The sequence below is a fragment of the Equus quagga genome, chromosome 9, assembly GCF_021613505.1.
Source record: "Equus quagga isolate Etosha38 chromosome 9, UCLA_HA_Equagga_1.0, whole genome shotgun sequence".
In the NCBI taxonomy this organism is placed as follows: Eukaryota; Metazoa; Chordata; class Mammalia; order Perissodactyla; family Equidae; genus Equus; species Equus quagga.
Window position 1 is genome coordinate 71,991,801 of NC_060275.1, and position 25,184 is coordinate 72,016,984.

General features: G+C 34.1%; 1 protein-coding gene across 2 annotated transcripts in view; it reads left to right on the forward strand.

Annotated features, from left to right (window-relative positions):
- The window catches only part of ADAMTS6 (ADAM metallopeptidase with thrombospondin type 1 motif 6), a 315,103-nt gene that overhangs the window by 244,029 nt on the left and 45,890 nt on the right, over nucleotides 1-25,184 (forward strand). Inside the window, exons 16-21 of one of the 2 annotated variants that reach the window (XR_006890005.1) lie at nucleotides 4,575-4,708; nucleotides 6,322-6,445; nucleotides 6,972-7,052; nucleotides 15,331-15,494; nucleotides 15,925-16,063; nucleotides 16,734-16,822. Coding sequence is in view for 1 of the 2 variants with exons in the window: in XM_046670994.1 (XP_046526950.1) it covers nucleotides 4,575-4,708; nucleotides 6,322-6,445; nucleotides 6,972-7,052; nucleotides 15,331-15,494; nucleotides 15,925-16,063 (642 nt within the window). In the remaining variant the exon portion in view is untranslated. The remainder of the gene's footprint in view (nucleotides 1-4,574; nucleotides 4,709-6,321; nucleotides 6,446-6,971; nucleotides 7,053-15,330; nucleotides 15,495-15,924; nucleotides 16,064-16,733; nucleotides 16,823-25,184) is intronic. The other variant, XM_046670994.1, reaches the window with a different exon arrangement.

Here is a 25,184-nt window from a genome sequence, read left to right on the forward strand (position 1 = left end):
GTACCCATGCAACCATTCTGTTTTTCACTTTCAATACAGTATTCAATAAATTACATGAGATAGTCAATACTTTACTGTAAAATAGGCTCTGCGTTAGATGATTTTGCCCAACTATAGGGTAATGTAAGTGTTCTTAGCTCATTTAAGGAAGCCTAGGCTAAGTTATGGTGTTCTGTAGGTTAGGTATATTAAACGCATTTTCGACTTCCATTTTCAATTTACTATGGGTTTATTGGGATGTAACCCCATCGTAAGTCCAGGAAGATCTGTATTTACTTTGTATTCTGTGACCTTTCTAAATTCCTTTATTAGTTCTAATAGTTGCTTGTGGATGGCTTAGGATTTTCTTGGTAAACAGTCATTTTATTTAGAAATAGAGACTACCTATTTCAGTCATTATGCCTTTTATTTCATTTTCTTGCCTTAATGCACTGGCTTGGCCCTTCAGGACAATTTGTGCATGTATTGATTGTATGTGTTTTTCTTCTTTATTCTGTTAATGTTGTCAGTTACTTGATAGATTTTATAATGTCAAACCCACCTTTTATTCCCAGGATAAACCCCATGTGGTGATGATTTATTATCTGTTTATATGTTACTGGATTTAATTGCTCGTATTTTTGTTTTTTGAGGAAGATTAGCCCTGAGCTAACTACTATCAATCCTCTCTTTCTTTTTTTTTTTTTTGCTGAGGAAGACTGGCCCTGAGCTAACATCCATGCCTATCTTCCTCTACTTTATACATGGGACACCTACCACAGCATGGCTTTTGCCAAGCAGTGCCATGTCCGCACCCAGGATCCGAACTGGCGAACCCTGGGCTGCCGAGAAGCAGAACGTGTGCACTTAACCACTGCACCACCGGCTGGCCCCTAATTGCTAATATTTTATTAAGGATGTTTGCATCTATGTTCATAAGGAATACTGATTTGTAAATTTTTTCTTGTCATGTCTTTGACAAGTTTTGGTATCAGAGTTACTCTGGCTTCCAGAAATAGAATCTTTATTTATTTTGAGAGAGTTTGTAGCATGGTATTATTCTTCCTTAGAGTAGATTTTACTAGTGAAATAACCTAGGCTTGGTATTTTCTTTGTGAAAAAAATTATTGCAGGGGCCGGCCCGGTGGCACAGCAGTTAAGTGCACATGTTCCACTTGTCGGCGGCCTGGGGTTCGCCGGTTCAGATCCTGGGTGCAGACATGGCACCACTTGGCACACCATGCTATGGTAGGCATCCCACATATAAAGTAGAGGAAGATGGGCATGGAAGTTAGCTCAGGGCCAGACTTCCTCAGCAAAAAGAGGAGGATTGACAGCAGTTAGCTCACGGCTAATCTTCCTCAAAAATTATTACAAATTCAACTCTTTTAATAGATAAAGGGCTATTCAGATTTTTAAAAATTCTTATGTCAGTTTTTGAGTTTGTGTCTTCAAGAGATTTATTCTGGGGGCCGGCCTGGTGGCGCAGCGGTTAAGTTCGCACGTTCCCCGTCAGCAGCCCAGGGCTTGCCGTTTCCAATCCCGGTGGGGACATGGCACCGCTTGGCAAGCCATGCTGTAGTAGGCGTCCCACATATAAAATAGAGGAAGATCGGCACAGATGTTAGCTCAGGGCCAATCTTCCTCAGCAAAAAGAGGAGGATTGGCAGCAGATGTTAGCTCAGGGCTAATCTTCCTCAAAAAAAAAAAAAAAAAAAGAGAGAAAGAGATTTATTCCTTCTGTGGTGTCCAATTTATTGACAGAAAATCGATCGTAACATTCTTTTATTATCCTACTTAATATCATGCAATCTGTAGTGATGTATGCTCTTTCATTTCTGGTATATGTGTTGATAATATGTGTTTTATCTCTTTTTCTTGATAAGTCTTGTTGAGGTTTATCAATTTTATTAATCTTTTCAAAGAATCAACTTTTAGCTTTATACTTTATTACTGTCTTTTTTCTCTTTCATTAATTTTTGTTCTATATTTATTATTTTGGGTTTATTTTACTCTTCTGCATTCCCAAAATTTGATGTGTTTTTTATTTCCTTCAGTTCAAAATATTTTCTCATTTACGTTGTGATTTCTTCTTTGACCCATGGGTTATTTAGAACTATGTTATTTTTATTTCAAAATAATTGATAATTTTCTACATTTTTTATACTGATTTATAATTTAATTCTGTTATGATACAAGAATACTCTGTATGATTGAAATTTTTAAAGTATTGAGATTTGCTTTATGATACAGCTTATTTTCCATGTTGGTGAATGTTCTACATATACTTGAAAAGAATGTGTTTTCTGCAATTGCTGGATATAGTGTTCTGTAGATATCCAAGAGGTTGAGCTGGCTGATTGTGTTGTTCAAATCTTTTATATTCTTTGTGATTTTTTTCTGCTCTAGTTCTTCTATCAAATACTGCGAGAACTGTGTTCAAATTTCCAACTATTATTTGGCTTTGCTTTCCTTTTTATGAATTTTTGCTCCATGTATTTTTAATTGCTCTTATTAAGTGCCTCTGCATTTGGGATTGTTTTGTCTTACTGTAGTAGGAGAAGAAATAGATGTCTCAAGTAATTCACAGATTTAACAATTAGTCTTTACATAATTATGTGCTTAGTGAATGAACCTAAATTCATAATAAGCTTTAACTGAAGGTAATTGGTAATATGACCTTCCATTTAGAGAATCATCTTAAATCCCTTCTTGAAATAATAGCAGTAGCTCTTCTGAAAATTCATCATAGCAGAGGGAGCTGAACATATCTTCAGCAACAAAAAAAGAAATTTGTTCCTATTATCATCATGTAGTGTAGGGGGTTAAGGAAAACATCCATAGCAATTATATGTCCTGCCTATCAAATACTGCCTTACATAATTAATATAATGTTAAAACTGAGTAAACAAAAGGCTCATATTCTCTGTTTAAAGACTTACACATTAAAAGACTTATATGTTAAATTCCAAAGCATTGCAATTAAAAATGGGAGAACTCTATCGGGTAATGATGAAAAAAATCACCATAAGATTCATGGAAATTTAGAGCAGTTTTATTTGTAAGACTCTTACAAAAATAAATATAAATACCTTGATTATCAGTTGAGGAAGACATTAATTACTTGTTACTTTCTGTGCTCAGTACAGCAAAGTATATCATTAACCTAAGCCTAATAATAATATTACAAGTTATATAGCCTTTAGACATTGAAAGTGGAAGAAAACGTGGACTTGGGCCAGAGGTTGTAAACTGACAGCTCAGGAACCAGTCTTTACTTACTTACATGTTTATCCTTCACAGTATTTTTGAAAACTTTGAATGAGTTCCCAAGAAGAGTTTGTATTTTAAAATCTAGGTTTTCATTGTCTCTTGAAAAAACAGAATGTCTGACAATATTGGGCAATCTTCTTGCATGACAACAATCAACTGTAACAGTGATCTTTGATGGAATGTTCTCTAATTTATCATCGTCTCCACCACTCCGTTGGCTTCTTTCTTTTATTTCACATACCTTTACCCTGCAGAAACCTGGTTTCTACCTTTGCTGAGACTAGGCATGTCATTTCATCTTTCTGCCTTGTTTTCTTTATGAGAAGTAGTCTTTACTTTGAAGAGAAATTTTATCAGCATAATTAGAATAGGGTCAAAGTATTTTAAACTTCATGAAATAAATCTTCAACAGAAAGTACTTTTAAGTCATAATTTCAATCAGTAGTTATATGTTTATAAGTAGCTTTTTCATCCACTGTTCTGAATAAGATAAATCCGTATTTACTGATACTTTTCCAGTATACTATGAGGTTATGATATGTACTCTGCTTGTTTTTTTACATTGCTACTATTTATGCCTTTTTTTATATCAATCTTAAAAAATACAAATTTCGAGGACAAAATGAAAATGTTTAAGTTTCATTATATGCACTTATTCACAAAATAAAATTAGATATTTTTAATTATTCAAGTTTAATGCTGTATGTAATATTTATCTTTGATTTGTTAATCTCATAAGAATGACTCAAATTTAATGCTATAATTAATTTTATCTTTGATTTGCTAATCTCTTAAGAATTTATCTTCATCCTAAAGCCACGTTCATGGAATGTGGTGCAAATTTAGTTTTATTTTGCAACCACCATATCCCTGCTTGAAGTAGCAGAGTTTTTGTATCAGCTTCAGTAACCAGTGGCATGTATTGCAGAAAACTCCTATTTTTTATATGAAGTTATTGTCTCAAGCCTCCTTAGACTTTATTTTCTTAGTTAGTTTTGTAGATAATTTTTATTTCATCCATTTTTTTTTAACATTCAGTTACCTCCACTGTGATCCATTTTGACCTAAAATACATTGTTATTATATATTGGAAATATCTGAAAATTTTAAACCTTAAAACTACACAGCAGGTTCTCCATCAAGTTGCACAAGCAATGAAAATAAACATGAAATTTTAGCAAAGGTAGAAAGAAATCTATACATCTAGATATATAGTCAGGGAATGATGTCTATATGAATTGTAAATTTCTTATGGATAGTGTTGAATCACTGTTCCTTAGGAGAACCACTTCATTTATTTCTCTTCTACCATATTTGTCCAGGTGGGGTAAAACCTTGTGCATTAAACTGCCTGGCTGAAGGTTACAATTTCTACACTGAACGTGCCCCTGCGGTGATTGATGGGACTCAGTGCAATGCGGATTCACTGGATATCTGTATCAACGGAGAATGCAAGGTTGCTCAGATTGTGACTTCCACTGCTTTTTGTTGGGGTTTTTGAGACTTTCATCTTTCTTCTCAGATAGTAGCTCCTAATTAATGCTATGCTCAGTTTTAATAAAGAGAGCTACATTTTAGAGAAGGTAGTCAGTCTCCAGTAAGGATGACAATATATATAGCTAGAGGTAGAAGGACCCATTCATATTCAAGCTCCATGCAAATATGATTTATTCCGGTGTTCTAGTTATGTTTATAGTGATTGCTAGAGCTATGAAAATATTTTGGACTTTAATTTCTATTATTCTTCTGTTCTGTTTACAAACAAGATGATAGAAAAAGAGAGAGAACAAGGATTCAGCTCTTATTCATACGGCAACCATATGTTCTCACTGGAAGATTATTTGGTATATTTCATAGCATAATTTTTCCTCGAAGTGTGAAACAGCTATGCTCCTCCTACCTTCTCCTTTTGAAGTCTCTACAATAGTTTTCATTACAGAGTTAGTCTTTACCTTATTAAATCATTTACGTTAAACAATTAGCCAGACTAGTTGTGAGTTGTAGGAGAAAATCCATGCTATTTTCCTAGACCTGTTTATGAATCTTATCATAATAAGAAAAGCCACAAAACCACTGTTTTCATAACTTTTTCTTTGTTTGTTTTTGTTTCACATTAAAGAGAAGCACAAAACTAAGTCCCAGAAACTGAGAAAGAAGAGATAAAAAACACTATTTTACTTAGCCTCATAATTTCTTGCAAGAGTTTCTGTCCTTCTAGCTACTTGCCTCCAGATGTATATGATGACCCAGTGTGTGTGTGTGTGTGTGTGTGTGTGTGTGTTACTTTATTTGCTTGAAGAAAAAGTTATTTCTGTGACAGTATTAAAGTTTGGGGGGCGGGGGGGGAGTAAAAAAGACCCAGGTACAGGTTTTACTCAGAGAGTACATGCCTGGTATCAGTGACTAAAGGTCAAATGTACAAATTCAAGTTCCAAAATAATATAAAAGTCCAAATTTCTGCGATTAATTGCAAAATTGATAGGTAGAATTTCAACTTCTAAAATTGCATGCCTATATCTCCTTTTTGTTTATAGCAATTTTATTCAGCTAGTGGAAACAGGTATTCATTTTTTAAGATTTACTCAGGCATGAATTCCACAACTAATCCTTGACACTAACAATTGGATATCCAAAAGAGCCTGTGGTTTGAAAAAGGCAAACCATAATGCTCAGTCAAGACTCGTACTGTTATAATCCTGTATAGGACCATATGCCATTTTTCTTAATTCTTGCATTTCTTGATTGAGAGTATAAATCAGAACCCATTGCTAACAAATTAAAATATTTTAAGAATTGGAGCATGGTATCAATAAATGAAGAAGAGATCCAGGTTAGAAATATAGACATACATTCCTGGGGAATCAGAGGTTTTTTTCTTTAAACTTATATGTTGAAAAATGTTAGCCAGAACTTACTGGAGAGTGAAGGTAAAAGTGGAAAGAGGAAAATATTTCCTGTTTTGATTTTCTTTACTGGAAAAACAGGTAGTAAGCAAATTATATTATTTGGTTAGTTATGATTCCAAGAATTTCTCTTTTTCACATACTGAATATTCTTCTCTGTTTTCAGCATGTAGGTTGTGATAATATTTTGGGATCCGATGCTAGGGAAGATAGATGTCGAGTCTGTGGAGGGGATGGAAGCACATGCGATGCCATTGAAGGGTTCTTCAATGATTCGTTGCCCAGAGGAGGTGAGTGTGTAGAGAGAACTCTTCCTCACACCTCTGGTGTACTTGGAATAGCCAAAACACTTGACTTCCCCTCCCCGCTTATTTTTAAATTTCTTTATTTAGGCAGACAATGTTTTTTCCCCAAATTGCTTTCAGTCCTTTAAGTATTACATGTGGCTTCATGTAGGATATTTTAAGGAAATATTATTCCTTTCTACTTGACTTCATTTAGCCATGTTTCTTTAAGATGGGAATTTCCACAGAGCATTAATGTGAGGGCCATGTGTTGAGGAAAAAACATGAACCAATATTATACATGTTGAGGCTTTAAAGATAACTTGAGATAATTTTAGAGAAAAAGAAAAATACTCTGGATGTATTCATGAACCCAAAGGGGAATTTGCCCATATTTCATAATTGTAAAAGTGCAAAATCAAAGGAAGAATGGAAGAAGAAGGAAACTGTTGTAACTGAATGGTTACTCAGCACTCATTTTCTGACCAAGGCTGCAGATGCTGCTTGTTACTGGCTGTCTTCTGTGTTCCAGGCTACATGGAAGTAGTGCAGATACCAAGAGGCTCTGTTCATATTGAAGTCAGAGAAGTTGCCGTGTCAAAGAACTATATTGGTAAGTAGCATATTTTGCTAGATTTTAAAAATTAGTGAGGAAAAGCAGCACAGTATCATGAAGGAAAAGACATACTGCTTTGAGATAGAATTCTTTCATGCTAAAATGAAGGAAGTTCCAAGTTTTATAGGACCACATGTGAGAACTAAACAAAAAAGTAGTAGTTTATAGCTTACTCTTCACTGGGTTGGTTATTTGATTTTTAAAATCAATTTTATTGAGGTCTAATTTACATATAATAAAGTGCATCCATTGTAAGTATACAATTCATAGAGTAATAATTATATGTATACATGTAAATGCCACATATACATACATATATATATAACACAACCAAGACATAGAACATTTCTATGACTCCAAAGCATTCTCTTATTTGCCTTTACAATCAAATCCCCTCAGCCTTAGCCTCAGGCAAACATTGATCTCTTTTCTGATGTTACATATTTTTACTTTTTTTTTTTTTTTTGAGGAAGATTAGCCCTGAGCTAACTACTGCCATTCCTCCTCTTTTTGCTGAGGAAGACTGGCCTGGAGCTAACATCCATGCCCATCTTCCTCTACTTTATATGTGGGACGCCTACCACAGCATGGCGTGCCAAGCGGTACCATGTCCGCGCCCAGGATCTGAACTGGCGAACCCTAGGCTGCCAAAGCGGAGCGTGTGCACCTAACCACTGTGCCACCGGGCTGGCCCCCTGTATTTTACTTTTATTTGTTCTGGTATTTGACATAAATTGGATCATACAGTATATACTCTTACATCTGCTTTTTTTGCTCAACATAATGTTTTTGAGATTTATCTATATTGATGAGTATATCCAAAGTTCATTCCTTTTTATTGCCAAATAATATTCCATTATGTGGATATTCCATAATTTGTTCATACATTCATTTGTTGGTAGATATTTGTGTCATTTCCAGTCTTTGACTATTATGAATAAAGCTTTTTTGATTCATAGACAAGCTTTGTGTGGACATATATTTTCATTTTTCCTGGATAAAAGTCTAGGAGTAATATGGCTGTGTCATATGATAAGTACATGTTTAACTTTAAGAAATTACTAAACTCTTTTCCAAAGGGGTTGTGTCATTTATAGTCCCACCAGTAATTTTGAAGAGTTGCAGTTGCTCTACATCCTTGTCAATACTTATTATTGTCAGTCTTTTAAATTTTACCCATATATATATCTTTTTTGCCACATCTAAACAAGTATTTTGCCTATTTTTAATTTTTTTGGTTTTTATCAAGTTAGAGAGTCCTTTGTATATTCTAGATACAAGTCTTTATTCAAATATATGTTTTATAAATACTTTCTCCTAGTCAGTGCCTTGTTTATTCCTGTTCTTAATGATGTCTTTTAATTTTCATGAAATCTAATTTATTAATTTTTTTATAGTTTGGGCTTTTGTGTTCTACCTTAGAAATTTTGCCTACGCCAAGGTTGCAAATATTGTCCCCAGTATTTCTTCCAGAAATTATAGTTTTTGCTTTTACTTTTATATATATGGTCTGTTTTGAGTTTTTATATAAAGTATAAAGTAAGGGTTGAGATTCAGTTTTTTTCATATAGAGCTCAATTATTATAGCACCATTTGTTGAAAAGACTGTCATTTCCCCCATTGAATTACCTTGACATTTTTTTAGAGATCAATTGAACATGAATGTATGGGTCTATTTCCATTCCCTCCAGTTAATATATATGTCTGTCCTTAAACCAAAACCACACTGTATTGATTAATAGAGCTTTCCAGTAGGTCTTAAAAATAGGAACATAAGGTCCTTAAATTTGTTCTTCTTTGTCAAAATTATTTTTGCCTTTCTAGATCCTTTACTTTTCTATACGCATTTTAGAATCAACTTATCACTTTCTGCAAAAAGAGATTACAATCGTCTGTTACTTAACAATGGGGATACATTCTGAGAAATGCATCGTTAAGTGATTTCCTCATTGTGCAAACATCCTAGAGTGTACTTATACAAACCTAGATGGTATAACCTACTACACACCTCAACTATATGGTACTAATCTTATGGGACCACCATCATATATACCATCTGTTGTTGACCAAAACGTCATTATGTGACACATGACTGTATATGAAATCTGTAGATCAGTTTGGGGAGAATTGACATCTTTAAGATATTATCTTCCAATACATGAAAATATTTCCCTATATATTTATTTAAGTCTTTATATTTGTTCACCAGTGTTTATTTTAAATGCATAGATCTTACACCTATTTTTTCTGAAGTCTATCACTAAATATTTTATGCTTTTTGATGTTATTGTAAATGGTATTAAAATTTTAATTTCATTTTTGAATTGTTTGTTATTATGTAGCAATACAATTGATTTCTTTTTGTATTTACTTCATGTCGTATGACCTGGTTATATTCACTTATTAGTTTTAATAGTTGTTCTGTAGGTTTCCTTTTCAACATAAATTATCATGTCGTGCTTGAACAAAGGCAGTTTTACGTCTATTTTTCCAATCTTTATGCCTTTTATTTCTTCTTTCTTGCCTTATAATAGTGGACCTTCAGTACAATGTTGAATAAAAGTGAGGAGAGTGGACATCCTTTCATTGTTACTGATCTTGAGGGACAGCATTTAGTTTTTTCACCATTTAATATGAAATTAGCCAGAAGATTTATATAGATGCTCTTTATCAGGTTGAGGAAGTTCCCTTCTATGTTTAGTTTTCTGAAAGTTTTCTTCATGAATGGATGTTGAGGTTTTCTGAATCTATTGCATGATCATGTGTTGTTTTTTCCCTCCTCTTCCCTATTAATATAGTAAATGCATTGATTGGTTTTCAAATGTTAAATCAATCTAGCATTCTTGGGATAAAAACCACTTTTTCATTATATATTATCTTTTTTATATACTGCTAAAATTGATTTACTAATATTCTATTAAGAATATTTGCGTCTATGTTCATAAGGGGTACTGATCTGTAGTATTGTCTTGTAATGTCTTTGTTGGTTTTGATATCAGGATAAACCTGGCCTTATAAATTGAATAGGGCAGTGTTCTTTTCTCCTCTATTTTCTGAAAGAGTCTGAGTAAAATCAGTATTATTTCTTAATGTTTGATAGAATTCAACTGTGAAGCCATCTGGACTGGAGTTTTCTTTGTAGGAAGTTTTTAATGAAAAATTCAATTTTCATAATAGCTATAAAGTTGTAGAATTTATTGGCATAAAGCTGTGCGTAATATTCCCTTATTAGCCTTTTAATGTCTGTAGGATATGTAGTGATGACTCTTCTTTCATTTCTCACATTGGTAATTTGTGTTTTCTTCTTTTTGATTATTCTAGTGAGAGGTTATTAATTTTATTGATCTTTTCAAAGAACAAGCTATTAGCTTAAATGATTTTTTCTATTACTTATCCATTTTCCATTATATTGATTCCCACTTGTCTCTATTATTTTTTTCTATTCACTTTGTATGTTATTTTCTAGCTTCTCAAGATAGAAACTTATATTATTGATTTTTAAAATCTTTTTTCTATTCTAAAATAAGCATTTTGTACTATAAATTTCCCTGCTTTAACTTCATCCCACATATTTTGATATGTTATATTTTCATTATCATTCAATTTAAAGTATTTTCTTGTTTACTTTGTGACTCAGCTTAGAAAGTATTATTTAATTTCCAAATATTTAGAGGTTTCCCAGATCTTTTTTGGTGCAGATTTCTAGTTTAATTTTATTATAGGCAGAAAACATCCTTTGTATGATTTTAGTTCTTTGGTGGAGGTTTGTTTTATGGCCCAGCGTATGGTCTATCTTAGTGAATGTTCCGTGTGCACTTGAGAAGAATGTATGTTCTGGTGTTATTGGGTTTATTATTCCATAAATGGCAATTAAACTAAATTGGCTGCTAGTTTTGTTCAAGTCATCTATATTCTTACTTATTTTCTGCCTTCTTGTTTAAGCAATTACTGAATCATGTTGAAATCTCCAAATAGAATTGTGAATTTATTTCTTTCATTAGTTTGTAAAGTTTTGCTTTATTTGTTTTGAAACTTTGGTCTTAGGTGTATAGACATTTACAATGATTATATCTTCTTGATATATTGAACATTTTATCATTATTAAATGTTCCTTTTTATTCCTGATAATGTTCTTTGATCTGAAGTCTATTTTGTCTGATACTTCTCTAGCCACTGAGATTTCTTCTGGTTAGTGTTTGCATAGTAAATCTTTTTTTCCATTCATCCACTTTTCACCTATAGGTGTTTCTGAATTTAAAATATGCCTCTTGTAGACTGCATGTAGTTTGATTTTGATTTCTTATTGTGTCTAACAATCTATGCTTTTTTGCATAGCTATTTGCAGTCGCTATATGGGGGGGTGGTTGACAAACTTTTTCTATAAAGGGCCAGGTAATAAATATTTTCAGCTTTATAGGACATGCAGTCTCTGTCTCTGCTATTCAGTTCTTCTATTGTAGTGTGAAAACTGACATAGATAATACATAAATGAATGAGTGTGGCTGTGTTCCAATAAAACTTTTTTTATAAAACAGGTGGTAGGCCATAGTTTGCCAACTCCTTGTCTGGATCATTTGTATTTAATGTAATTATGAATATCATTGGTATTTTTCTATTTTTTTCTGTTTGTTCTATGTGGTTTTTTTCCCTTTTATATCTTCTTTTAGATTAATCTAGTGCTTTGTAGTATTCCATTTGATCTCTACTAATGGCTTATAACTATACTTTTCTGTTCTATTTAATTAGTGGTTGCTCTAAAGTTTACAAAAGGCATCTTTAATTTATCACAGTACACCTTCAAATAATATTACACCATTTTGTGTATAATGCAAAGCCCTTACAACAGTTTACTTCCACTGTCTTCTTCCATCCTTTGTGCTATTTTTTTAAAAATACCTTTTACTTCTCCATATGTTATAAATCCCACAATACGTTATTATTTTTGTTTTAAAGAGTCAATTATCTTTTTAAAAATTAAAAAATAAGAAAAATTATTACTTCCTTTCTTTGTATAAATCTGAGCACCCATCTATATATATATCTTCCAGTTTCTTCTCATTATAATTGTTTTCCTTTAAAATCCTTGAGTATATTTATAATAGCTATTTCAAATGTTCCGCTAATTCCATAATTTCTGTCATTTCTGAATGTTTCTTTTACTTGGCTTTCTTCTTGGTTTGGGTCACATTTTCCTGCTTTTTTCCATTTGTAGTAATTTTTCATTGTGTTTTGTACATTGTGAGTATTTTTTTATTGAGAGTCTGGATTTTGTTTTCTTTCTTTAAAGAGTGTTAAGTAACTTGTAGATGAGCTTGATCCTTTTGAGGCTTGTTTTTGAGCTTTGTTTGGAGGAGTCCAGAGTAGCCTTTATTTCTAGAGTTTACTCAGCCCTACTGAAAAGGCATGATTCTTCTTGGGTCTCTACTGAATGCCCTAGTGGTTGAAACTCTGAAATCTTGCTCTGAAAATTTTTCTGCTTATAGCTCCCTAGTAGTTTTTTTGCCTGGCTTCATGGAATTTTATCCTCTGCATACACAGATTACTATTCAGCAACAGATTCCCTCCTACTCTAGTTCTCTGATGCTGCTAATTCCAGCTGTCTTAGCCTTCCCAATTTCTGATCTCTGTCTTCTAACTTGGTGAGACCACCAGGCTTTGCTTGGGTTCTCCCATTCTACACTGACAGAAAGTGCCTCCAGGCAGAAAGCTGAGAGATTATATGACTCACCTTGTTGCATGTATCACAGTCCTGGTCAATTTCTAAGAATATCTGATTCATATATTTTGTGGGTTTTCTAGTTATTAACAGTTGGAGGGCAAGTCCAGTACCAGTTATTTCAACGTGGGAAGAAGTGGGAATTTCATTTATTTGATGTTTGATCCTTTGAGACAGATTTAGACTTTCAAGAGGCCCCTAGAAAGACCTGGACAAGTCCTTACTCCCTTTAAAATCTCACCCTCTTTTCTTTAAATATTTTAACAGTAAGATTACATCTAGAATGTATGTTTAGATAGAACACCAGTATCATCACACTCTTCCTTCCTTTATTTAAAAAGACCTTTTTATTTTTACACCATAATTTTGGATTCTTTTCTGCATCAGCAAAACTCAAAACAAAAATAAAGTTTCTAACATCAGATTTTTCCCTTTGCTAATTCTCTGTCTATGATGCCACATCCTTCTCCCTTAGTAAATTCTTATTCAGTCCTTCTTAAAATGCTGGATGTATTTCTGAATTACAATATGGTACCAGCAAAAGTGAGTTAGGATCCCTTCACTGAGTAGTGGAGAAAATGGGGAGTGAGAGCTCACATAGAAGGAGAATTCAAAGCTGCTGGGGTTTTGTTTTTATTTTTGTTTTTACTATGTCATATTGTACACGCTCAAATGTCCTTCTACAACTTAAGTAATTTTGATGTTTTAAATGAGATGGGAAACCACTGTGAGGGTTGAAAATAAAAATTTTAAATTTAAGACTAAATAATCCTTAAAATCGGTTATGTTCCTATCTCAGCAGGTTAATTGATTTAATTTTGACAATTAAGTCAATCTTCACAACATAGCTGAAGTCAAGAAACCACAAGTGTATTTGCCAGGCAGATGGGAGTTGGGGAATGAAAATGGTCTATAATATTAAGGACAAGTAGAGGAGGTCCAGAGATTCAGAAACTCTCTGTACTATACCGCTTTTAGTCCTTTTGAGCTGCTTGTTTACCTGGTCTGATAAATTAAAGTTTTTGAAGAAACTAGCATACTAACAAAACAGTAAACTGACATGTTTCTCATTGTCAAATCATGATAATCATTATCAAAATTATCACTGTCTTATTTATTTATAGGAGTTTTTTTATAGTAGTGCTAATAATAACCCTTTTTTTGTCACTTATTTTTAAACTTTTTTAATACATTCTTTCTTTATGGAGTTTTTAAAAAGTATGCCTGTGTATTTATTAATCTTTTAAAATCATGATTTGAAGAGCTTTTCATACCTTGATATTATTTTTTGAACAGTTCTCCCACATTTTCTCCTAGCATTTTGTGATGTAACTATATTTATTTTACATTTAAATATTTAACCATCTGGCATTTATCCTTTTTCTCTCTCTTTTTTTTTTAACTTTGCTTTTGTTGAGATGAAAGTAAGATAACATAGAATTTAACCATTTTAGAGTGAACAGTTTATTGGCATTTAGTACATTCCAAAATATTTTCATTACCTGAAACGCAATCCTGTGTCCATTAAGCAGTTACTTCAAATTCCCTAGCCCCTGTCAACCACCAATCTGCTTTTTGTCTCTATGGATTGGCCTATTCACATAAATTGAATCATACAATTTGTGACCTTTTCTGTCAGACCTTTCTGTCTGTTCCACTTAATGTTTTTTGAGGTTCATCCTCATTGAAGCGTGTATCAATACTTCACTCCTTTTTATGGCTGAATAGTATTCCATTGTATTGTATATACCACAGTTTGTTTATCCATTCATCCATTGGTGGACGTTTGGGCTGTTTCCATCTTTGGCTATTGGGAATAGCGCTACTATAAACATATGTGTACAAATATTTGTTTAAGTACCTATTTTCATTTCTTTTAGATATATACTTAAGAGTAGAATTGTGGTATTTATTCTTATATATTGGTATTCATTCTTTATATATTCTTATATAAAGATCAAGATATAAATTCAGCGATATTCATTTATATTTTTTGCCAAAAGGCTAGTCTTTTGTCTTAGTTCCATTTCTTGTTATCTTTCCTTTACTGATTTAAGACACTTCCTTTGTCGTATACTAATCTTATATGTACTTGGGTTTATTTCTTAACTGTCTCTTTGGTTCCATTGTTCTGTGAATCTGTGTGCCATGCCAGTACTACAGGTTCTCTGAGCTACCCATATTCATATAATTACTGTTTTAATATTTGGACAGGAAAATGTTCTCCTTACCTCCCACCCCCACCCCTAGTTATTCCTTTTGTCGTAATTTTTCTTGCTAATTCCACATGTTTATAAACACATAAACTTTTCATTTCTTCAGATAAACCTTTCATTTCTTTCTATCAATAACGTTATACTTAATATCTTCTTGACATTCACATGGGAAATTACCCTTTTAATCTGTACTTAGGAAAATGGTCAAGAATCCCATCTCTAAATGGACATAGATATTCATTGTACACTTCAGTGCAGTTATTATTAGTCAGTGACATTGTAGTAAATGAAGTTTCACATTTTTAGGTGGACTGTGTTTTTTTTTTTTGTTTTTTTTTTTTAGCCTTAAAATCTGAAGGGGATGATTACTATATTAATGGTGCCTGGACTATTGACTGGCCTAGGAAGTTTGATGTTGCTGGGACAGCTTTTCACTATAAGAGACCAACTGATGAACCAGAATCCTTGGAAGCTCTAGGTCCCACCTCAGAAAATCTCATTGTCATGGTAAATGTGTCTTTGCCATTTCATTTCTACTGTTTGTAATCTGCCCTCTGAGGTAGAAAGGGACAGGCTTTATTGTCTCTGTTTTACAGGTGGTGAAATTAAGGTAAATAAAGGTAAAATGGTTTGCCTAAGGGTGTAAACTATGTGTAAAGTTAAGGCCATAGTGCTTTTTCCAAATGACTGCTTGATCTTTTCAATGCCTGCTTGAATAATATTTTTATAACCGAACAAGGCAGGTGAGAGAAATGACTCCAAATTACGCATGAAAATGGAAGGAGAATATTCAGTATAAGTGCATGTGTTCTAAAGGTTATCTTAAATTTCCTATAAGACTTACTTTATGACATTTTCTTCTTCAAAAGAAATAATAAATATCTGAGTGAAGGCTCATTATATTTTAATTATCTTCACCAGTTGTTTTCAATGGCAGGTTCTGCTTCAGGAACAGAATTTGGGAATTAGGTATAAGTTCAACGTTCCCATCGCTCGGACTGGCAGTGGAGACAATGAAGTTGGCTTTACATGGAATCATCAGCCTTGGTCAGAATGCTCAGCTACTTGTGCTGGAGGTAAGACACCCACTAGGCAGCCCACCCAGAGGGCAGGATGGAAAGCAAAACATACTCTGAGCTATGGTTTGTGTTTGCTAAAGAAGCTAATTGGAAACATTTCTTGCAGGTTTGCTTCAAGCTGTAATTTAGCAAAAGAAACTTTGCTTTAATTATATTATATTCCGTTTGTTTTTAACCTCATGTAATTTGTACAGATTTGTTGGTAAAATACATCTTGGCACAATGAGTGTCTCTGCTGGTGCTTCTCCCAAGACTATCTTGAAGGTGGGCTGTATGCTTTTCGTGAACGCATTCTTGGTAAAGAACATCAAGAGTTTTAAATAAGAAAATGAGCAAGAATCAGACGGCACAGATGCAACTTCTTGTAATGGGGGATGAGAATGTATGTCTGTGTGCTGTGTGTTTGTGTTTGTGTGCTTGTGTGTTTCCCACAACCCTATTAAAATTCCCTTCTCCACCCATCAAAGTTAAGGGACTATATACTGGGAAACTACAATAATTACTGGTGTCTGGGTCTCTAAGTTAATGGTCTATGCTGACCCCATTATAGTCCCTCAGAGAGGTAGCTGCTAGGCGGTGGTTGGTGATGTGTTGGTTGTCCCATGTGCGTTTTTCATGGGTGCCTTTTCCCCACAATTTACTCTATTCCTAATCCTCCTCCCTCTAGTGGCCACCAATGCAATTCTTTACCTCTGGCTGGGAGAGCAGGACAGTTGGCTTCCTTCAAAGCCAACACCCTTGCTGCTGCATGGACTGGTGAGTAGAAGTGCTGTGCAAGCAGCATCTTCCTTCTCTCTGGAGACTAAATGCATCGCCTCCACCGTACACCTTGATCCCAGTAGGCAAGGAAACAAACCCATCCCTCAGGCCTAGGCTGGACTAGAGCACATCACCATTCCAAAAGCAAAGATTAAGTTTTCAGTAGTGATATTTAGAATGGGAAAAATTGAAATAAAGTGGATCATCCCATTTTACCCCATATTCCAATGTATTACCTACTTTCCCTTTCTAAACTGCTCAGAAACATATGATTTAACATGGACTTTATCCTATCTTGTCCCGTACTCACTGAATCTCTAAACACCTCTGATTCTTAAGGCTTGAATCAGAGAAATTATTTTCACAGAAATGATTATCATATAGTAGATTCAGTATTTTTAGACTCATATAGAATTAAAATCATTGATTGACAACTACAACTTAAGTAGTAAACACTATACCAAATAAAAAAGCAAATGAATAAGAATAATGTTTTCTCCTGTGTGAAGTGTCATGAAACATGGTTATGTATAATTTGTGGCATATTTAAAAAGATTTCTAATTCCCATCCATTTTGTGTATGAAATGGCTGGTGATTTATAATGTAAAGTTTTAAAAACTATAGGGTGTTACTATTTCTTTTAGTAAAATAAAGGATATTTGAAATTAATTATTTAAGTTAATGCCATTATATTTTAGTGGCATTTATACTTATATCTTTCTTTGTTTCAATTAAATTCCTTCTTATTCAATCTATCAATTAACTTCCCCCTTCCAAAAATGTTTTCATAACAATATATACATAATTCAGTCCCTGAAGTAAGATGGGATAAGCTTATTAAAGAAGAGTCAAAATAATTCAAAGTTTAGGAAATCTAATGAGGAAAGTCTAAATGTTGAGGCTGATTAGCTTGGAGAGGAGAAGGCTGAGGGAAAGTATATTAGTATCTTCAAGGATGTGACAGAATGTTGAATAGGAAATTCTTAGTGCCTGTTCGTCTTTGTACTGAAAATTGCTATATTTGGCGATGGTTTAGACACAGTCTTGTCTGAGGCCAAGGAGGGATTATGTGAATTCTCAATGTTCCTTCTAACCCTATGATTCTTTTGTTCAAAAAGGAGATAATTCAGCAAAAAAGAAAAAAAAGGCCATGAGAACTGAATTTAGAAGAAAATCTATGATTTTATGAAAGTAAAGAAGTATGAAAAATCTTTAATGAGTGTTATTCTTGTCCATAACACTTGTATTGAGAAATCATAACACAAAAGTGATTTCTTGTGATAGGAGATTAAACGAAAAAAACATGAGGAGGGAGAAAAGCCCCCGGAGAGAGAATTTTCTCTTCTTTGTTATTTATACTTCTTTCTTCTATTCTGGATCTACTGATCCTAGATACTTGAGGTGGTTCTGGGAACCAGAATGCTGCTCAGTTGTGATATGACAGCATTCATGAGGCCATTGCCTTCTTTGGAAGAGAGATATCCAGTGCTTGAAAGTTGGCAGGCATAGTGTGAAGAGCTGCAATTTGTCTTACTTGATAAGTGGTTCTCAAAGTGGCCCCTGGACCAGCAGCATCAACATCGCCTGAGAACTTATAAGAAATGTTAATTTGGGGGCCCCATCTCAAACCTACTGAATAGAAACTTTCTGTGGGGGCCAACAATCTATGTTTTAACAGCCTCTCCAGGTGATTCTGATGCTTGCTCAAGTTTGAGTACCACTGGTCATGGTTGACAGAGAAACCGAAACCTAGCACTCTAGACACATAGAATCTGTGTCCTTATCACTGAAGGCTGTGCATCCCTCTAGACTCATTTTGCACCTAGAACAATGTCTGAAACATACTAGGCACTCAATAAATGTTTATAAATGAGTGAATGAACACAAGGAATTAATTATTTTGGTAATTATATATTTGTGCTAGTTCTTTCCAATGTGAGAAATGAGTGTTTAGAATTGCTAATTTTCTTATGAGATGGAGCGAAGGGATTGCCCAGGAGAGACAGCATAGTTTTGGTTAGAATGAATAAGTAAAACCAAGCTCCTCTCTTTGTTTTCTTTGAATAGGTGGAAAATATTTCCTAGGATATAGAGTACGGATATCTCTATTCTTCCTATACCCTTTTAACCTTCCTATACCCTTTTATACAGAAGGCTTGTGATTGAGGGAAGTAAAATGCCTTAGGACTCAGGAATCTTGATCAAAGTAGAGAGCCAGAGTCAGCTGCTTGGTAATAGTAAATGGAACTTCATCTATACTTAAGGAATCTTTCAGGAAAAAGTCATTTCTACCTAGTTTTCACTAAGGAACTAAGGATCAATACCAAAGTCAGTTCTTAGTTGGGATACTCCACTCTCATCTTTCCAGGGTGATGCTTGGTGTCTTGAGGCTGCCAGAACTTTTAAAAATGGAAAAAGAGAAAATAAGAAAGATCTCAAAGAACTTTCTTTTGCAACCTCACAATCTTCTCACCTATTGCTGTACTGCATATATTTTATTAATGGCGAGATCTTTGGACTTTGAGTTTGGGAGCAATGTTGACAGCTGTCTCTTTTGAGATCTTGTAAGATAAGAAGTTTTGAGACTGTTTTTCTGTTGCTTAGCAGACTCGATGACAAATCTGCTGCTGCAGGAAGCATTGGTGGTGATTCAGTACCAGTAACGGTCTTCTCTCTGAGTCAGTGATGAAACACTTCCTCAGCCTGAATAAGAACATTGAGATGCTGTGGGGTGTTGTCTTCAGGATAAATGTGATTTTTAAGATATAGATGTGACTCTTCCTCTGAGAGAAACTCAAGCCCAGTGAATTAAAATTTGACTATTTCTGAACCGTTGTTACTCCTACTAGAGTTTTGTTTCTTTACTCCTTATCCAAAGTATTGTATACTCTGTAATTTATCCAACTCCCAAATTTATATGCTACCATTGTATTCATGATTAATGTGTTAATTGGCAAAGTTTGGCTGGATAGTGAGAATTATATTATTTTAAAATATAAAGTTTTGGGGCCAGCCCGGTGGCGTAGCAGTTGAGTTCTCTTGCTGTGCTTCAGCAGCTTGGGCTTCGCCAGTTCGGATTCAGGACACAGACCTATGCACTGCTTATCAAGCATGCTGTGGTAGGCATCCCACATAGAAAATAGAGGAAGATGAGCACAGATGTTAGCTCAGGGCTAATCTTCCTCAAAAAAATATAAAATAAAATAAATAGGGGCCAGCCTGGTAGCGCAGTGGTTAAGTTAGCACATTCCGCTTCGGGCAGCCCGGGGTTCACCAGTTTAGATCCTGGGTGCGGACTTACCCACCGCTCGTCAAGCCATGCTATGGCAGGCGTCCCACATGTAAAGTGGAGGAAGATGGGCACGGATGTTAGCTCAGGGCCAGTCTTCCTCAGCAAAAAGAGGAGGATTGGCAGCAGATGTTAGCTCAGGGCAAATCTTCCTCAAAAAATAAAAAATTAAATAAAATACAAAGTTTTAGGAGGTTTTTTTTTAAGTAGTAATTTATGCCAGTATGCCTTTGAACTGTGACTTTTAAAGGTTCAAATAACAAATACTGTATATTCAACTTTTGATTTTAGTCATACATAGTGTCTTTTTGCTAATGCTTGGCTAGATGTGAAGTTCTTAAATTTTAGTATGCATCAGAATCACCCAGATGTCTTGTTCAAACAGATTGCTAGGTTATGCCTCCAGTTTCTGATTCAGTGGGTCTGGGGTAGACTCCAAGAATGTGCATTTCTAACAAGTTTCCAGGTAATGTTGGTGCTACTGGTTTGGGAACCATACTTCAAGAAACACTGAGCTAGACACTTAGATTTCAGGAAGTGCCTATTAAAACAAAATGACAAATCTTTTAGGTAATAATCCATATTATAGTTATAATCCACATTACAACTAGTCTTTTTAATGATAAATAGTTCTACTGCTCAGCTATGTCATAATAAAATTTTACAGTTTATAAAACATTTTCTGGTGCCCTGTTTCATTTGATCATCCTCAACAGCACCAAGAGATAGTCATTGCTATTATTATTTTTATTTTATAAATAAAACTCCAGCAAAGTAGCTTGCTAAAATCAAGACTTACAAATTGAGTCTCTAGTGATTTTTTTTTTTGTTATGAGCATTTTCTGTCATAATAAAAATGGTCCTTTACCTTGAACAGAACTTTTTCACCAGTTTGCAACCTCAACATAGCAACATGACATATCTCCACTCAAAAACATCTCCTTTACTAGCTTTGAAATTTTATTTTTTCAAATGCTTTCCCTAAACTGATGGTTCTCAACTTTGGCCTTACGTTGGAATCACCTGGAGGACTTTAAAAAATTCTGATGCTTGAGGCCACACTCCTAACGAATTAAATCTGTGGCCTGAATGTTAAGAACTCCCTAGGTAATTCTAATGTGCAGCCAAGGTTGAGAAGTACTGCCTTTGAGGCTGATTGAAGTTTATTTAGTTTTCAACTAATTTACATTCAGATGCAAATACCTCTGGGAGCATTACTAACACATCTCTGTTATTAATTGGCTACTAGTTGAAAGCAAAGTTAGTGAAAGTTAAGTATAAGTATCTGGAGTGGGAAAGTAGAGAGAGGCATCAGAGAAGGGAATGAAAAAAAAACAGTAGAATGCTAATTAATGTCATAATTTTGTTTAGAGTGGCCGTTGGCCTTGCACACGCCTTTAGAATGCTTTTTTGTAGTTTGGTTTATTTACAGGCTTTCTTCTTTACCTGATGGATCATTTATAAGCATCTAATGAATGCTTTTAAAACTGACTGAAATTGCCCTAAATATTGCTTCTTGGCCTTTTGGCTCAGGTCGAGTAAAATTGTGCTAAACAGATTTTCCAAAGTTCTTCCTTCTAGTTTGAAGCATCTGTGGTCCTTAGGGAGCTATAATGAATCAGTGGTTATATACTAAACCAACTTTAATTTAGACCCACAGGTCAGAATATGAGGCATATGGCCCCTGTTTTAACTCAATATTTATAAAAACTGATAACAAACTTTTTTCTTCTTTGTGACTTATAGTTCTAATCAGAGAAAGCCTTCTGTTTTTCTGGGAAATTGTTCCATTAGGGAATGAATCTTTGCAAAATGCAGCAGTATTCATGATAATTTCCTTCCCTACCTTTCTGGATGTGTCTCATTTCCCACTATTCAGGCCATTCCCTCCCCACCCCTCACCCCCGCCCCAATCCCTAATCCCTCCTCTTGTTTAATACAATACTTAGGCTTTAAAGCAAAGCCTTCCAAAGCCACTTAACTGAGAGTTGATGCTGTACTGTTGCATTCAACTTCGCAACTGTCCTGTTACAAAAGAAACCTTAAGAATGCTTTATTTGTGGTGCAAAGAAACGTCAGACATACATATATATTTTGCATTGTATTAGTTTTAAATTTATACTCTAAATATACAGTCTTTGCCCTGTGATCTACTCTATTGACATTTCTTATTACTTTCTTCAAACTGTTTTTTCTAGGATTTTCTTTCTTCCTCTTTGTGTAGAAGTACAAAAATTGTGTACCAAAGAACTCAATTTAGTCAGGTTTCTGCTGACAAACAGAGGCATCTCTCTGCTAAACATTGTTTGGCAGCTCAGAGGGGAAAAGATAAGCTACAGCCATGCTTAGACTGAGAAGGAGGAAGAAGGAGGCAGGTTTATTTTTACAGCCAATTTTGATTTTGTTTGCACATCAAAGAGCATAGATTTCCTTACATACACTATGGGGTTATTCAGGACTGTTTCTGATCAATTGTTATTGACTATATTTAAAATTTTATCATTACTTTTCCTTGTACATTTACATAGCCTAATTAATTTTCCTTGTATGTTTGATGGTTATTTTATTTGGGTGCTTATTTTATTTATTATTCTTTTTCTTCCCTGGATGTCATCTTAAGCCTAGTTCGTGCATGCGTGCGTGTGTGTATGTGTGTGTGTGTGTGTGTGTGTGACTATCTTATAAACGTAAAAGACATTCTATGTGTTTCTTCTTTCCAGCTAGGACAAATTCTTCATATTTACTTTTTGTGATTTCACCTGATTCACCTGAATTCTTATACAAATTGCAGCTGGCTTCTACTCTTTAAGATTTTTAAGATGCTTTACATAGTTTCCAACTACGATTTTGTATTTTACTGATTTAGGGCTATATTTTGCAAACTGCACTGTGGTGCTCCAAGACACTGCAGCAGACTTAGAGGCACTGCAGGATATTGTATGTTTTCAATGGAAGCACAGCAACATCCGTTGTACACCACACAGATTATTACTGTTACGTTATTTAATAGTACTATTTAATAAGTGAAACTCTTAGATATTTTTTTCTGGCTAGCAAGTGTTGAAAAAAATTGCTGAGACAGTAAGGGTGCCATGAACCAAGAAAGTTTGAGAACTCTTGATTTAAAGTCAAGCAAGTGTAATTAAAGTTGGATAAAAATTAGACACCTCCCTTTCTTTCAGTAGATGCTGAATTTCATTTCATGAAAGGAAAAAAATGCATATAAACCTCTTATTCAGGGTCCTGGTGATGTTCAGAGTTTAAAAATAGAGACTCTCCCATACTTCCAGTTAAGGAACTAGAGGTCTTGAATAATATGTAAATTTCTCCTTCATGTCTGTATTAAGTATTCCTTCTGCTGTGTCCTGAATATGTTTCCTTCCTCTGTCTCTGTTAGTTCAGTTAAGATTGGCAGGTGATTAAAGCAAAAAAGAGGAAAAAAAAGAAAGTAGAAGACGACGACGAAGAAAGAAAAAGAAATTATATACTCTAAAAAGCCCCTGATAGCAAATTCCTCTTTGCAGCTTACTACCTAACAAGTTTATGTAATAATCTATGATATTCCAATTATTAATAGCATACTTTTAAAATTATTTTAATGAATCTATCATGTGGATTGCCTTCGCCCCTTTAAAAAGTTGGATATTTCTACATTGTTTCAATGGAAACGTTATATGTTCATGTCATATATTTTATTGTTTTCAAGAATGATGCAACACAAGCATAATGTGCTCTTAAAAGTGTAGCAAATCCATTCTAAAATAACACTTTTAGAATTGTTTTTCAAAAGTAATTACTAAAGAAAAATACAATGCAACGTTTAGGCCAGTACTAACACCTGACTGAAAGAGAATATCTCTCCAAGTACTAGATAAAACACAGGCAAGGGCTGTGCATTTTCACAGATGTCCTTCTAATTCCTTGATAATTCTGAGATCCCTAACACATCTAACATCACTAATAACGGTCAATTCACATTATTAGTGAACTAACAGAATGTGCTTCAAACAAACAAGGGATTCAAGACTTCACTTTTATAGACATAATAATAATAATAATAATAATAATAATGACTGATACTTGTATTGGGATTTATAAATGCCATGTACACTGTAGCTTTCACAGAAACTTAAAGTGGAGAAGTCCAAATTGGAGCTGACAGAGGAAAACAAAATCCAATTGTTTTTCAAGATTTAAAATAGACATGATTGAAATTAAGTGTGAAAGACATAAGAAAGTTGAATCTTATAACTATGTTTGCTTCTCTTTGATTTATGATTTACCATTCCAAAAGTTACTTTCAAAGTGAAAGATAACAGATGGAAATTTTAGTTTGAATAATTAAAAACACTTTACTCATTGCCATCTCTTTCTCTTTAAAGAAACATAGTTATATAATTAGTTTTTAAGAAAAATTCCCTATAAAAGATATTTTCTGTGTGAGGTTGCACAATGTACTATTGTTTGAAACTGTGAGGGTCGTTTTATATTTTATTTCTTTCTGTATATACCAAATTTAGACATAAAACAGATCACTGTGATATTTTTAATAATACAAGTCCCTTGTAAGGAGTGACTTGAGTTTACAAGGAATAAAGATTTGCATTCAGTTTTGTTATTTTTCTCTTTAGTCTTTGAAAAATAAAATATTTATAAGAGTAGACAATGGTCTATCATTGCATTGATCATGGCATTCCCCTATTCATTCTCTCCCACGTCCCCTCCTTTCAGATCATTTTCAATGTTGAGAAGGAAGAGAACCCTTTAACATATGAGATTAGTTGTACCAGGCATCATGGCAGATCACCTGTGAACGTCACAGCTCCCAAAAGCCTAGGCTTTGGAGCCATCAATTGCATCTGCCTCTGTTCTCATATAACAAGCCCTTGAGAGGAGTGACTCCTCTAGACAAAATCATACTCTTGCTTGGTTCACACTTCTGGAAGTTAATACATTTGTTCATTTATTCATCTATAATAATTGCTTCTGTTTATCTTTTTCCTTAAGCATATGGCTTCCGCTATATATTTATAAAATTATTTGAATTCTCCTATGTATTTTCAATATAA